Source organism: Lynx rufus, unplaced genomic scaffold (genome assembly GCF_022079265.1).
Source record: "Lynx rufus isolate CCGP_SWC_20201006 ecotype Redwood Valley unplaced genomic scaffold, mLynRuf1.p SCAF_9, whole genome shotgun sequence".
Lineage (NCBI taxonomy): Eukaryota > Metazoa > Chordata > Mammalia > Carnivora > Felidae > Lynx > Lynx rufus.
This window is the reverse complement of record NW_025814897.1, coordinates 64,954,243-64,970,365: the sequence shown is the minus strand read 5'-3', so window position 1 is coordinate 64,970,365 and position 16,123 is coordinate 64,954,243. Positions and strand designations below refer to the sequence as shown.

Genomic DNA, 16,123 nt, shown 5'->3' with positions numbered 1-16,123 from the left:
ACGACGTGGAGGGTAGGAGCAGCATTTATCTGGGAAGCAGATAGAACTGAAGGGTTGGGAAGGTGGTGGGGGTAGGGACCGGAGGATAGGGGAAGACAGGGTGTAAAAAGGAGTGGACAGATGAGAGATTACACTAATGGGTACTAGGAGTGGAAAAGCAGAGGAACAAATCGAAAATAACATTGGATAATAGGGGATCAGAAAACTTGGAACATAAGATGTGGGGAAAGTCCATGTGGAATGAGTTCCCAGGAACAACCACATTTACCATCAATGGCTCAAAATCTGTTATTTAAAATCCCCTCCTCCTAGAGGCTGTTTATAACCTCCTATACCGTAGAGTTTCAGTAACCCCTCTTATGTGTCAATGTCAGTCACCAAACATGTGATTTGACTCTTTGTATAAAATAAGCTTCTAAATATAATAAACTATGGATTGTGCTTATTCTATAAAATGGGATAATGTGAAACATATCATATCAACATTTAAAGGAAATAGTGTACTGTGTCATACTGGAATATCCCTTTGACTTTGTATTTGTGATCAATTGCTGCTTAAATAGTAGCTCCCCATCTTTCTAGAAACTTCTAGAGTTTCCATGTTGGAAATAAGCCATATCTTGTTACAGATCTTTGGTCTTGGAAGGTCTACTGTGACTTGACTTAGCTTTGTACTAATACCATGTCACTTGTCCTCATTGGTGCCACTACCTCCCTTTTATTTTTGTAAAGACCAGTCTTTGTAAAGACCAGATTAAGCGGTAACTCATAATCTCTTTTTCTTCTTTGGCTCCCTCTGTATAGAAAAGAAGAAGAATCAAAGGAATTCCAGATGTAGTTCGTGACTCATTTCTTAGATGAGGAAATTAAAGTTCAGTTAGGGGCCCTGTCAATTTCTGGGGTTCCTCAGAGACATCTCTTAGTTCCCATACCTCAGTCAACAGTGTAGAGGCCCCTGAGGACCTTGTGCCTAAGCACTGCAAACCTACCCCCACCCCAGCTGTTGCTGCTGGTGTCAGCACAGCTGAGAATGTCGGTGCTGCTTTGGACCCTCAGTGCCCCACAGAAAGGTTATAGATATCCCTCGTTTTGCTTTTTACACATTTTTATTACTGTCATGACTCCTCACAAATTGATTCCATGTGTACCAATTCCAGTAATCTGCCCAGACGTCTGAATCCAAGGGAACTCAGCCTTGGATGGTCAATTGGGACATCATAACACTAATTCTTATTAATTCTTTTTCACACAGGAAGGTTGGTGGCTCCACATTTGATAATTAGATAGATTGCATATTGAACACCTAGATTCAGAGTACGTGTGACAAACCTTATGCGTGTGCATGTACTTATTTGAAGAGTAATTTGTACTACGTTCCTACAGAGGCTGGTTGGCATCCAGTGAGAAAGGCTGTGTTGTCCCCTACAGAGCTTAGATGTTCACAGAGACCAACTCCCGAACGTCATACAGAATTTGGGCACAATGAAACAGGTGCTTAGCTACACTGCTGGATTTTCATGGGGCCAAGGAGGCCTGCTTCAAAAAACATGGATCTAAAAACCACTGAGGTTTAAACATATTAGGATTCACGTTCAATCCAAACTAGCTTAAGCAAAAATTAAATGACCCACTGTATTTACTTTTTAAATAGTAATGATTTCTAGTTTTAGGCATGTCATGCTCTTTTTAAACAATGACATCAAGATTTCACTCTCTCTCTTGTCTGTTGCTCTTTTTATAGTCATCCTTTCTTCTTATTTCAGAGAGTGGCTCTTACGTGTCAGAGAAAATGGCCATAAGAGCCATTTCTCTTATGGTCTGCTTAAACCATCCTTACAGTCAATGACCCTAAAGGAACAGAATCGTCTTTACCAACAGGTCTAGCAGAGAAGTTGGAAGAGGTTTCTGACCTGACTCTAGATATGTACCAAGCCTTGAACAATCACTGTGGTCTGGAAGATGCATTTCTCTGACTGGATAGCCCTAAGTCTCATGGTCTAGGCCACACCCCCATGGCTAAGTAAGAAAGGATCAGCACTTCCTGAAATGCAGGAATGGGAGAGTAGCTCCCCAAAGGAAAGGATTCTGAACAGACAGAACAATATGTCACACAGACTTTACACAAATACAAGTGTGTCTGATGGTCTGGGATTCCCAGAGGGGGCTGTGTAAGAGGGAGATGCAATGAAATCCCTGTGCATAGAAGTCTGGAAGAACGGGTCCACTGGGCTTCAGGACTTGATGGTCAAAGGGAGGAGTGATTCCAGGTACAGAGAGGGGCTGGCCTTACCTGGTGCTTACTTAGCCTCCCTCTGGGGAGTGGGAGGTGCCAACCATGGGAAAGAGAAGGCTGTGGTCAAAGGGAAGAGCTCTGTCCCTAGGGAACAGTCATGGGGACCCCCTCTGAAGGGGTGGGGTTCAAGAGTGGCAGGAGGAGGAAGGTAGTGAGACAAAATACAAGATGCCCAGTTACATTTGAATTTCAGATAAACTATATATATGTATTTTTTGCGTGGGACACACTTATACTAAAAGTTTACTTGTTTATCTGAAATTCAAACTTAACTGAGCATTATATATTTTTATTTGCTCAATCTGGCAACCCTTAGTGGAGGAGGGTGGTGGGGGAGCAGGCAGCAGCCATAAGCCACATGAAGTAATATATCAGCTGCTATAGCTCCAAATAGTCTTGAAAATTTTACCATATTTCTCCCCATCTCTGGGATTCTTAAAACGAAACCCACATTTTTTTGTAGAACCCACAAACTGGTGGGGTTCCTATAGCAAGTTAAAAATGTGAATATTCTTGGGAATATTTGGAGAACATTTGCCAGGGAAAGACTGAATTTATTTTAGCAAATATGTGGCAATTTTGAGATTGGATCAATGTGCAAATCCATTTTTGTCACTGTTGTCATTGACTATGCCTTCTTAGACAAGTTAGAATTTCCTTTTCCCTTTTTGGAACATTGGCAGAAATGCAACTCCCTCCACACACACACACACACACACACACACACACACAGACACACAAAACAAACAAACCAAAATAATCTACCCCGCAAACAACCCCCCCAAACACCACACAAAACAACAAATCAAAACAACAAAACAAAGCAAAACACACTTCTGAGTTCATAACAGACTCAGAAAGATGATAATCTTTATGTTTCACACTGCCCATTCCCCACTTTTAGCCCCCAATGGATTTTTTTTTCCAATTTAGTTAACATACGGTGTAATCACCCAGTGATTGATCACTTACATATCACACCCAGGGCACTTACATATGACACTTACATATGACATGTAAGTGCCCTCCTTAATGCCTGTCACCCATTTAACCTCCCCTCCCATCAACCCTCAGTTTGTTCTCTGTATTTTTTTAAAATTTATTTTAGAGAGAGCATGTGCAAGTGGTGGGGGCAGAGAGAGAGGGAGAGAGAATCCCAAGCAGGTTCCACACTCGGTGTGGAGACCGATGCAGGGCTCCATCCCACGACCCTGAGATCATGACCTGAGCAGATGCTCAACTGACTGAGCCACCCATGTGCCCCAGTAAAGGTGGTTAAAGATAAATTTATTTTAAATTTAATTTTATTGTTTCCCTCTTCTGATTTGCTTGTATTCAATGTTGATTTTTTAAAAATATAATTTATTGTCAAGTTAGTTAACATATAGTGTATACAGGGTGCTCTTGGCTTCAGGAGTAGATTCCCATGATTCATTGTTTAAATTTAACACCAGTGCTCATCCCAACAAGTGCTCTCCTTAATGCCCATCACCCATTTTTCCCTCTCCCTCACGCCCCCATCAACCCTCAGTTTGTTCTCCATATTCAAGAGTCTTATGGTTTGCTTCCCTCTGTTTCAAACTATTTTTCCCCTTCCCTCCCCCCATGGTCTTCTGTTAAGTTTCTCAAGTTCCATATGAGTGAAAACATATGATACCTGTATTGCTCTGGCTGACTTATTTCACTTAGCATAGTACTCTTCAGTTCTGCCCATGTTGTTGCAAATGGCAAGATTTCATTCTTATTGCCAAGTAGTATTCAATTGTATATCTAAACCACGTCTTCTTTATTCACTCACCAGTTATGGACATTTGGGCTCTTTCTCTAATTTGGCTATTATTGAAAGTGCTGCTATAAACATTGGGGTATATGTGCCCCTATGAATCAGCACTCCTATATCCTTTGGATAAATTCCTAGTAGCGCTATTGCTGGGTTGTAGGGTAGTTCTATTTTTAATTTTTTGAGGAACCTCCACACTGTTCTCCAGAGTGGCTGCACCAGTTTGCATTCCCACTAATAATGCAAGAGGGTTCCCTTTTCTCCACATCCTCACCAACATCTGTTGTTTCCTGGGTTGTTAACGTTAGCCACTCTGACCTGTGAGGTGGTATCTCAATGCGGTTTTGATTTGTATTTCCCTGATGATGAGCGATGTTGAGCATCTTTTCATGTGTCTGTTGGCAATCTGGGTGTTTTCTTTGGAAAAGTGTCTATTAATGTCTTCTGCCCATTTCTTCACTGGATTATTTATTTTTAGAGTGTTGAGTTTAGTAAGTTTTTTAAATATATTTTGAATACTTTTTATCTGATACGTCATTTGCACATATCTTTTCCCATTCTGTTGGTTGCCTTTTAGTTTTGTTGATTGTTTCCTTTGCTGTGCAGAAGCTTTTTATCTGGATGAGGTCCCAATAGTTCACCTTTGCTTTTATTTCTCTTGCCTTCAGAGACGTGTTAAGTAATAAGTTGCTGCAGCTGAGGTCAAAGAGGTGGTTGCCTGTTTTTTCCTCCAGGGTTTTGATGGTTTCCTGTCTCACATTTAGGTCTCTTATCCATTTTGAATTTATTTTTGTGTATTGTGTAAGAAAGTGGTCCAGGTTCATTCTTCTGCATGTTGTTGTCCAGTTCTCCCAGCACCATTTGCTAAAGAGTATGTCTTTTTTCCCATTGGATATTCTTTCCGGCTTTGTCAAAGGTTAGTTGGCCATACTTTTGTGGGTCCAATTCTGGGTTCTCTATTCTATTCCTTTGGTCTATGTGTCTGTTTTTGTGCCAATACCACATTGTCTTGATTACAGCTTTATAGTGAAGACGAAAGTCTGGGATTGTGATGCCTCCCACTTTGGTTTTCTTTTTCAACACTACTTTGGCTATTCAGGGTCTTTGGTGGTTCCATACAAATTTTAGGATTGTTTGTTCTAGCTCTGAGAAAAATGCCAGTGCCATTTTGATTGGGATTGCATTGAATGTGTAGATTGCTTTGGGTAGAATTGACATTTTAACAATATTTGTTCTTCCAATCCATTAGAGTGGAATGTTTTTCCATTTCTTTGTGTCTTCTTCAACTTCTTTCATAGGTTTTCTATAGTTTTCAGCATACAGATCTTTTACCTCTTTGGTTAGGTTTATTCCTCGGTTTTTTATGGTTCTTGTTGCAATTGTAAATGGGATCAATTTCTTGCTTTCTCTTTCTGTTGCTTCATATTGGTGTATAGAAATGCAACCAATTTCTGTACATTGATTTTTTATCCTGAAACTTTGCTGAATTCATGTATCAGTTCTAGCATCTTTTTGGTGGAGTCTTTCGGGTTTTCCATGTAGAGTATCATGTCATCTGTGAAGAGTGAAAGTTTGACTTTTTCTTTGCCAATTTGGATGCCTTTTATTTCATTTTGTTGTCTGATTGCTGAGGCTAGGACTTCCAACACTATGTTAAACAACAGTGGTGAGAGTGGACATTCCTGTCCTGTTCTTGATCTCAGGGAGAAAGCTCTCAGTTTTTGCCATTGAGGATGATATTAGCTGTAGGCTTTTCATATATGGTTTTTATGATGTTAAACTATGTTCCTTCTATGCTGACTTTCTTGAGGGTTTTTTTAAGAAAGATGCTATATTTTGTCAAATGCTTTTTCTGTATCTATTGACAAGATCATGTGGTTCTTATCCTTTCTTCTATTAATGTGATGTATCACATTGATTGATTTGTGAATACTGAACCAGCCCTGCAGCCCAGGAATGAATCCCACTTGATCATGGTGAATAATTCTTTTAATATACTGTTGAATTCAATTTTCTAGTATGTTGTTGAGAATTTTTGCGTCCATTTTCATCAGGGATATTGGCCTGTAATTCTTTTTAGTGGGATCTCTGTCTGATTTGGGAATGAAGGTAATGCTGGCTTTATAGAGTCCAGAAGCTTTCCTTCCATTTCTATTTTTTGGAACAGCTTGAGAAGGATAGGTATTAATTCTGCTTTAAATGTCTGGTAGAACTCCCCTGGGAAGCCATTTGCCCCAGGACTCTTATTTGTTGGGAGATGTTTGGTAACTGATTCCATTTCTTCGCTGGGTATGGGTCTGTTCAAACGTTCCATTTCTTTCCATTTGAGTTTTGATAGTGCACGGGTGTCTAGAAATTTTTCCATTTCTTCCAGGTTGTCCAGATTGTTGGCACATAATTTTTCATAGTTTCATTATTCTCTAATAATTGTTTGTATTCCTGTGGTGTTGGTTGTGAGCTCTCCTCTTTCATTTGTGATTTTATCTATTTAGATTCTCTCTCTTTTCTTTTTGAGAAGTCTGGCTAGGGGGTTATTAATTTTGTTTATTCTTTCAAAAATCAGCTCTTAGATTCATTGATCTGTTCTACTGGTTTTGTTTTGTTTTGTTTTGTTTTTTGTTTTGCTTTTGGATTCTATATTGCTAATTTCTGTTCTAATCTTTATTAGTTCTCTTCTGCTGGCTTTGGGGTTTCTTTGCTGCTCTGCTTCTAGTTCCTTTAGGTGTGAGGTCAGGTTTTGTATTTGGGATTTTTCTTGTTTCTTGAGATAGGCCTGGATTGCAATGTATTTGCTTCTTAGGACGACCTTTGCTGCATCCCAAGGGTTTGCACTGTCATGTTTTCATTTTCATTTGCTTCCATTTATATATTTTTAAAATTTATTCTTTAATTGACTGGTTGACCATTCATTCTTTAGTAGGATGTTCTTTATCTTCCATGCCTTTGGAGGCTTGCCAAATTTTTTCTTGTGGTTGATTTCAAGTTTCATATCGTTGTGACCTGAAAATATGAATGGTATGATTTCAATTCTTTTATATTTATAGAGGGCTGTTTTGTGACCCAGTACATGATCTATCTTGGAGAATGTTCCATGTGCACTTGAGAAGAATGTGTATTCTGCCACTTTAGGATGAAAAGTTCTGAATATATCTGTCAAGTCCATCCAGTCCAGTGTAATATTCAAGGCCTTTGTTTCTTTATTGATTTTCTGCCTAGATGATCTGTCCATTGTTGTAAGTGGAGTATTAAAGTCCCCTGCAATTACCGTATTCTTATCAGTAAGATTGCTTATGTTTGTGACTAAATGATTTCTATATTTGGGTTGTTTCAAGTTGGGGGCATAAACATTTACAATTGTTAGCTCTTCTTGATGTATAGACTCCATAATTATGATATAATGCCCTTCTTCATCTCTTGTTATGGTCTTTAGTTTAAAATCGAGTTTGTCTCATATAAGTATGGCTACTCTAGCTTTCTTTTGACTTCCAGTGGCATGATAGATGGTTCTCCAACCCCTCACTTTCAATCTGAAGGCATTCTCAGGTCTAAAATGAATCTTTTGGGGTGCCTGGGTGTCTCAGTTGGTTGAACATCCAACTTTGGCTCAGGTCATGATCTTGTGGCTCATGAGCCCATGTCGGGCTCTGTGCTGATAGCTTGGAGCCTGAAACCTGCTTCAGATCCTGCTTCAGATCCCCTCTCTCTGCCCCTATGCTTGTGCTCTCTTTCAAAAATAAATAAACATTAAAAAAATTTTTTTAATAAAATGAGTCTTTTGTAGACAGCATACAGATGGGTCTTTTTTTTTAATCCATTCTGATACCCTATGTCTTTTGATTGGGGCATTTAGTCCATTTACATTCAGAATTATTTTTGAAAGATATGGATTTAGTGTAATTGTGTTATCTGTAGGTTTCATGCTGTAGGTGATGTCTCTGATCCTTTGTAGTCTTTGCAGCATTCCACTCACAGAGTCCCCCTTAGGATCTATTGCAGGACTGGTTTAGTGGTCAAGAACTTCTTCAGTTTTTGTTTGTCTGGGAGTCTTTATCTCTCCTTGTATTCAGAATGACAGCCTTGCTGGATAAAAGATTCTTGGCTGTATATTCTCTGTATTTAAGAGTCTTTTCTGGTTTGCCTCCCTCTTTGTTTTTATCTTATTTTTCCTTCCCTTTCCCTATATTCATCTGTTGAGTTTCTCAAATTCCACATATGAGTGAAATCATATGATATCTTTCTCTAACTTATTTTGCTTAACATAATACCTTCCAGTTCCATCTACATTGTTGCAAATGGCAAGATTTCATTCTTTTTTATTGCCTAGTAGTATTCTATTATATATGTATACTACATCTTCTTAATCCATCCATCAGTTGATGGGAATTTGGGCTCTTTCCATAATTTATCTATTGTTTATAGTGCTGCTATAAACATTGGGGTGCATGTGCCTCTTTGAATCAGCACTTTTGTATTTTTTTGATAAATACCTAGTGGTACAATTGCTGGGCCATAGAGTAGTTCTATTTTTAATTTTTAATTTTTTGAGAAACCTCCATACTTTTTCCCAGAGTGGCATTTTGCACTCACTATTGGTAGGAATGCAAACTGGTGCAGCACAGTAGATTTTCTTTACCATGGAGAAGGTGACTGGGGCATCCATACTGCAGACTCAGCCCACTGAGAGAGAGGATGGTTAATCTCAAGAAGGCGCCTTCATTAGTAGGATGTGTAACTATTCACCCTTTGACTTTTTTTTAATAATCTTTTCCCCTTCACTCCTAGACTTGGGAACTAGACCACAAAATGTGTGAACTCTTTGAAGTGATTCATTTATAGACTTCTCTTGCCCTGTTTCTAGTTATTTTCTATCCTCCCTTCATCAAGATTTGAAATCTTGTCTTCTTTACCCACAACATCCATGTCCTTCAGGACACTCAATTCATCCTCTGCAATATTTCTTGTTTTACTCATCCATTCCATCCTATTTATACTTCCTTCCAGCCTGTCTTGCAAAACACGTGTGTGCATGCACACACACACACACACACACACACACACACACAACCCCAACAACAAATGGAATTGATTGGGTTTCTTTGTATTCATGCAAAAATTGCAATGAGACAGTGTGTCTTTGCATATGTATAGGGGCATTTGAGTGTTGGCTCACCATTACTCATTGGCCTCCTTCCTCTACCAACAATACCTTTATTTCTCCTGGGGAATTTTTTCATTAAACTTTTTCAGGTGTGCACACTTGGGGTAGATGCTATCCTCAGCTATGGGGTAGGGACCATAAAGTGCATATTTGGCAGCATTTTCCACCCTCATTAGTCACATTGTCTGGTTCATGGTCTCTCATGTAATCCTACTATAGTGAATGATATGGGGTGGGGGGTTCTTGGATTGGTTTTTGTGAATGAAAGCCTTTCCCCACAGAATAACTGGTATGTTTCCCATGGGACACAGATTGGAGAGGATGTATCTCTGTATTGGCAGCCTTGTTGTCTCTCAGAAGGGAGAGCTTCCTTGAGAATGGAACCTACCCTAGGAAAGCAGAGATGAGAAACAGAGAAAGGGAACCCAGAGTCTGTTCGCCTCATCTGAGTGTAGGATAAAGTCAAGCCTGAGGATTCATTCATCCCTACATTTTGCTGAGACTGAGCCAATGGTCTCATTGCTGTAGGCTGAACTCTGAGTCCCTAGGTTCTTATATATACCTTGTGAGATTAATAACAGTATCTTAATTTCAGCAGAAAAGTAATAGGGCTAGAGAAGTTACATATTTTCTCAGTCATACAGCTAGTCTAGATGTTTTCTCTTCAAGTTAAAAAGCACCAACTATAAAGTAACCTGAATGACTATCCCCCCACCCCCCCAATTTCAGTGTTTTCATACTTCTACTGGAAAATATATTTAAAATTTTGGTAATGATATCCAGGCTTTCCACACAGTAACTTCAACCTACTTGTCTTAACGTGTTTTCTGATCACTGCAGATATTGTCCATCCTATGCAATCAGTCTAGATAACCCTGCCTTTGTTCATAGCTCCATCCCTTCCTCTCTTCCTCAATCTGTTTACTAACATTCACTCAGCCTCTGCTTTCATTCTTTAATGGGGTGGTGGGGAGGTCCTGGTGGAATTGGGTCTCTGGAGTGAAGAGATGTTTTTCCCTATAGGGCTCTGAAGGAGTGCTGTTTCAAGTTTATATAGCTGAGCTTTTTATGTCCATAGGGGAAAGTCTATATAAATTAAGTATAAGTTCTCCAGAGAAGGGCTCTCAAAGGGCAAACATTTAATGCCCATATAATATTATAAAATCAGTGCATTCAATCACTGAGTTGTATTTATGGGAGAGGTTTGTTTTTTTTTTTAACTGAAGAGGTGAAACATCTGATTAAATGGGATGAAAGTCAGACCAGTCCATAGGAAAGGAACTGAAGATTCTGTTTATGCACTTGTTAGTGGGTTTGCCATTTATAGTTCTTCTCACTGATAATTGGAGATGCTTACCAGTGCTCAGGTGAGAATGTCAACTACTCTGCCTTTCATAGTCACATAAAACTTTGGGCAATAATTAGAGCTTTAAGTAGTTTTATTGCACTAATCATTAATTCATAGAGCTATGTAGCTGGGGTTGGAGGTGGTCAGAAATAAGGCCAGTCATGCACAAAGATGAAATCCTGAGAAAGGAGTGCTTTGCCCAGGGTCATACAGAAAGTTAACAGTGGAGTTGAAAGGACATGTCATTGAATCAGTCAGGTTAGCATTAGGGTAACTCTTGTGAAGGGGAAAAGATGGAGGGAGAATTCAGGTTCATTTGTTCATTTGTTCCTTTTTTCCTTTTTCCTCTCCTTTTTTTCTTTTCTTTTTCTCTTTCTTTTTCTTTTTTCTTTCTTTCCTCCCTTTCTTTCCTCCCTTTCCCTTCCTTCCTCCCTTCCTTCCTTCCTTCTCTCTTTCTTCTTTCTTTCGTTTTCTTTCAAGATTCTCTAAATTTTCATATTTTAAAACTTATTGGTTTTATATACTCGGTGCTTAATATATGTATTTTTTATCTACTAGAAAAGGTACTTATATGGCCTTTTTCTGCAAAGTCTACTAATTTTAGGAGATTTTTTGATATCCAATATGTAATTATTGAGGTTAATACATATGGTATTCGATTTATCAATACAGAGTTAAACTCTGTAAATCAACTTGCCTTCTACTATCTGTTAATGTTTTAATGATATGAGGTCAAGAAAACAGTACATATCCTCAGCTTGCTTGTCCTTCTATCCTTCTGGCTTCATCTTGTCCCACAGTGAAATTCTGCTCGTTTTCAACGCACCCCCTTCAAGACCAGGAGGCCCTCCTTCTAGTACTGAGATGTCATTGAGTACCTTTAATTCAAGCAAGTCAGCCTGCGTCTTTCTGCCTTCCTCCTTCCACTTCCTGGCCCTTCCACCCATGACATCCTGTGATTATGGTTGTTTACTTCCTCTTGCCATTCCAAAGTACTTTTTCCCTTTTAAAATTTCTAGAGCACTTGTTTCCATCTAGTTTCCCTTAAATGCCAGCTTGAGAAGTGAGCATTTTATTTTACCAATGAGAGGAGACTCTGAAGGTACTGGAAGGGAGGATGATATTATTTTGTCAGAGGTATGAGGGATAGACTGGAAGAGAAGTCACAAAATGTGGGGAAGCCAGTTAGGAGACTATTTAATGATGGGGGGTAGGGTGGAGAGGGGCAGGCAAAGAAAAGAGGCCATGAATGGAAGCAGTGTTGGGGCGGGGGGGGGAATGAACTTGCTGAGGCCAGAGGGACTCCAGATTTTAAAGACCTCACTGTAGGCTTGACAATAAATAGGATGCTGGGGACATTGGTCTGGGTGACTGGGGAGGACAAGGGGGAGAAGTGAGGTGTTCCTTCTCTGTCAAGAGGAGCTCACTTCTCCTGCCCCAGGACAAGGGGGAGAAGTGAGGTGCTTCCTGGGAGGAAGATGGTCAGCTGGGCCTGGGACTGGTGGGCCCAAAGGACTCAGGCAGCATATATGCCTTCTAGGTGCCCACCCACTTTTCTACCTTCCCTTCAGCTCTGTCCTCATCTGAATGGAGGAGAAGCATGCAGTTTTCTGTGAACAAATCAGAGAAACACTCATGTCAGGTCCAGGGCTACCTTCCTGCTGCAAACCACATGAGTGAACCTGAGTACAGGAAGAGTCAAAGACTCATCTTGGAGGTAGTAGCTGAGTTAGGACCCCTATAGGGTCTGCAGGGTCTCTCTATTCCCTTGATTTATTTTTCCTTCAGACACTATATTCCTTGAAGGCAGAGTCCAGGTTTCTAAATTTTAATATTTATTCTTTGATATATTCAACAAATGTTGGTGTTGCATTTATTATATCATTATATCTGTTCCGGGCACTGAGAACACAGGAAAGAATAGAACAAAACAAAGTTTCTGTCTTTCTGGAGCTTACATGCCAGAAGGGGGAGTTAGATAATAAGCAAAAGCCCAAATACTATGTGTTATTTCAGCTGGTGATGAGTGTTATGGCAAAATATAAACCAGGGAGATGGGAGTCACAGGGTGCTGGAGTAGGGGATAGGGGCTGCTATTTTGTGTTGTGTAGCCAGGAAAGACCTCTCTGTTGAATTTATGTCACAAATGTATCTTTGAGGGTACACAGGCTCCCACATGATAGATATGCAATCAGTGTTTATTAAATTGTTAATGGTTAAATGAACTTGCTAATAGTGTGTGTGTGGTGGGGGGGAGAGGGAGGGAAGGAGGGAGAGGGAGGGGGAGAGAGAGAGAAAGAGAGAGAGAAAGAGAGGTTAAATCACAGGATCAGAATAACTAAAAATGGAATTTTATATAGCCCCCAAAGCCACTTTATGGTCACAAGGATGGACGGTGGGGAAGTGACCTCTAAAGTTTCCCATTTAGACATATTTCAATATAATTAGTCCCATTCTAACCAGAAATCAATATGCTTGAAACAATTTACTTATGTTCAGTTGAGATAAGTGCATCTAAAATTCAATCCCTTTTGAGTGTTTCTCTGCTTGTTTGGGTATATTATTCATGTATTTCATTTTTTAATTTTAAAGTTTATTTATTCTTGAGAGAGAGAGAGAGAGAGAGAGAGAGAGAATGAGCTTGAGCAGAGGAAGGGCAGAGAAAAGAGAGAGAGGGAGAGAGAGACTACCAAGCAGGCTTCATGTTGTCAGCGTGGAGGCTGACCCAGGGCTCAATCCCATGAACTGTGAGATCATGACCTGAGCCAAAACCAAGGGTCAGACACTCAACTGACTGAGCCACCCAGGTGCCCCTCATGTATTTCATTTTTAACAAGGCAGGAGAAATGTATTTTGAATTTTGGCATTTGTAATAAATATTCATCAAAATTTGTTTTAATTTTGAATTAATAGTTATAAACTTGTGTCTTTTTTTGTTATTTATTTCAAACACTTTATTGGAAAAATCACATGTAAATATACAATTGGAAAGAACAGAAATGCATACATGAATATCATGGACAATGGATTACATGTTTTAAGAATGGGATTTATTTTCAACCTAACAAAAAAGCTGCCAGAGAACACTTGTTTTTCATAAACTGAAAGGAATATTTCTGAGACAAAATTCCTCATTTCATTTGTATTTGAAAGATTCACTATTCTAATATATTGGCTATTCTCAAGATTTGCCAACTTGAAGATCTGTCAAAATGAACTCACGATTACATCTTCTGCCAATAATTTCAGACTAAAACTCTCAGCTTTTGGACCGTGACTTCATAATTTATATACATACGTCCGCAAAAATAATATACTCTCCACCACTGAAATGAAAAGGCAAAATCAAAGCTCTGTGGTTGAATTCATCCTCTTGGGCTTTTCTAACTTTCCTGAACTCCAAGAGCAGCTCTTTGGGGTTTTCTTGGTTGTTTACCTTGGGACTCTGATGGGAAATGCCATCATTATAGTCATCATCTCCCTGGAACAGAGCCTCCACGTTCCCATGTACCTGTTCCTGCAGAACCTGTCTGTGGTGGATGTGAGTTTCAGTGCAGTCATTATGCCTGAAATGCTGGTGGTCCTCTCCACTGAAAAAACGTTAATTACTTTTGCAGAATGTTTTGCACAGATGTATTTTATTCTTTTTTTTGGTGGGACTGAATGTTTTCTCCTGGGGGCGATGGCTTATGACCGATTTGCTGCAATCTGCCATCCCCTGAGCTACCCAATGATTATGAACAAAAGGGTTTTCATGAAATTAGTAATGTTCTCATGGGTCTCAGGGATCATGGTGGCTACCGTACAGACCACATGGGTTTTCAGTTTTCCTTTCTGTGGCCCCAATGAAATCAATCATCTCTTCTGTGAGACTCCCCCTGTGCTAGAACTTGCATGCGCAGACACCTTTCTCTTTGAAATCTATGCATTCACTGGCACCATTTTGATTGTCATGGTCCCCTTTGTATTGATTCTCTTGTCTTATATTCGGATTCTCTTTGCCATCCTGAAGATGCCATCGGCCACCGGGAGGCAAAAGGCCTTTTCCACCTGTGCCTCCCATCTCACGTCTGTGACCCTCTTCTATGGCACAGCCAATATGACTTATATCCAACCCAAATCTGGCTACTCCCCAGAAACCAAGAAGGTGATGTCATTGTCTTACTCACTTCTTACACCTCTGTTGAATCCACTGATCTACAGCTTGAGAAACAGTGAGATGAAAAGAGCTTTGATGAAATTGTGGCAAAGAAAGGTGGATTCACACATATTCTGATTGTGTTGAGAAGCTATGTGCTGTTTGGCCGCTGCTCGACTAAACTCTGTTTAAATATAATAAATGGCCATTCTATATACCTCAGTATTAACATGCTTAATTTGTTATTTTTCCAAGGTCAATAATATATTAGGGATCCCTATATTGGTAGTGTATTATTGTCATTCATTTTTTAATATAATATATAATACAACAGTTAATCTGTTCCTCTGTTACGATCATCTAGGTCATTACCGGATTGTTGTCATTAAGACAAAACTTCAATAAACATCTCGTTCCATACATCCATATAATCATACTGATATTTTATTTCTGACAGATTCTTCAAAGTGGGTCTGATGTAATAAAGAGCATGTGTGCTTATAAGTTTTACTAGCTATTAAAAGCAGAAGTACTTTTCAAAGTCATTGTAACTTTTCAGACTGACCTGAAGGCCCACTCTGTTGCACTAAGCACTGTAGGGCTTCACGAAACTGACTAGATGAGATTTTTATTCCTGGAGTGAAAACCTGTTCTGTGAATGAGTAAGAAAAGATACATTTATTTTGGGGTGATCAAACTGGTTCCACGTCATGGACTCACACAGATTATTGTTCAAAACAGGATTTCCCTTGGTATATTTCTAGATATTCACCCAATGGTGGGGAGCAAAGAACTACACGAGAAACTTCCCTAAAGTCTCACTTGATACTTGAGTCTCTTTTTTCACTTACAGACTACTGTTTTTAGAGACTTTTGTTAAATTTCCTTTGGTTGGCCCAAAGTGCCCCAGACACTTTGTTTATAGACATAGGATGATTCATTTCTTTTATTGTGGGAAACTAAATGATAAACTATTTGGCATATTTTCTATGGTTGTGAGTCAAATCACTAACTGTTTGATCTTCCCCAGAACAATTTCTCATCTTGTAACATTTGACAGTTACTTGCTATTCTAATGTTGTTAGTCATAAATAGAGGGACCCCTTTATTGAAACGATATCACTTCTATATCAGCTCCTATTGCGTTAGTTTCTGTTTGAGGGATGGTAATAAAGGGGAAAACACTATTCCCATTGCCATTCAGCTGTGGGAAAAGCAAATTTTTAGTAAATATTGCCTCTGTCAGAAATAAGAAGTAGAGATGCAAAACAGATTGGATTTTCACAAAAAGAAATTTCAACCATCAAATGGTTGAAAGCAGTTTGAATGCTATTTGAATGTTTATAATCTTTTCAGTAGAGCACTAAACATGCACTTGGAAATTTTTTCATTAGAGTTTGTCCTGA

General features: G+C 39.2%; 1 protein-coding gene across 1 annotated transcript; it reads left to right on the top strand.

The window, feature by feature from the left end:
* Positions 1-13,910: 13,910 nt before the first annotated feature.
* On the top strand, positions 13,911-14,855 carry LOC124506467 (olfactory receptor 10A3). Its single transcript, XM_047072537.1, has one exon. It carries the CDS (start codon positions 13,911-13,913, stop codon positions 14,853-14,855), a length of 945 nt encoding a protein of 314 aa, XP_046928493.1.
* Positions 14,856-16,123: the final 1,268 nt, after the last annotated feature.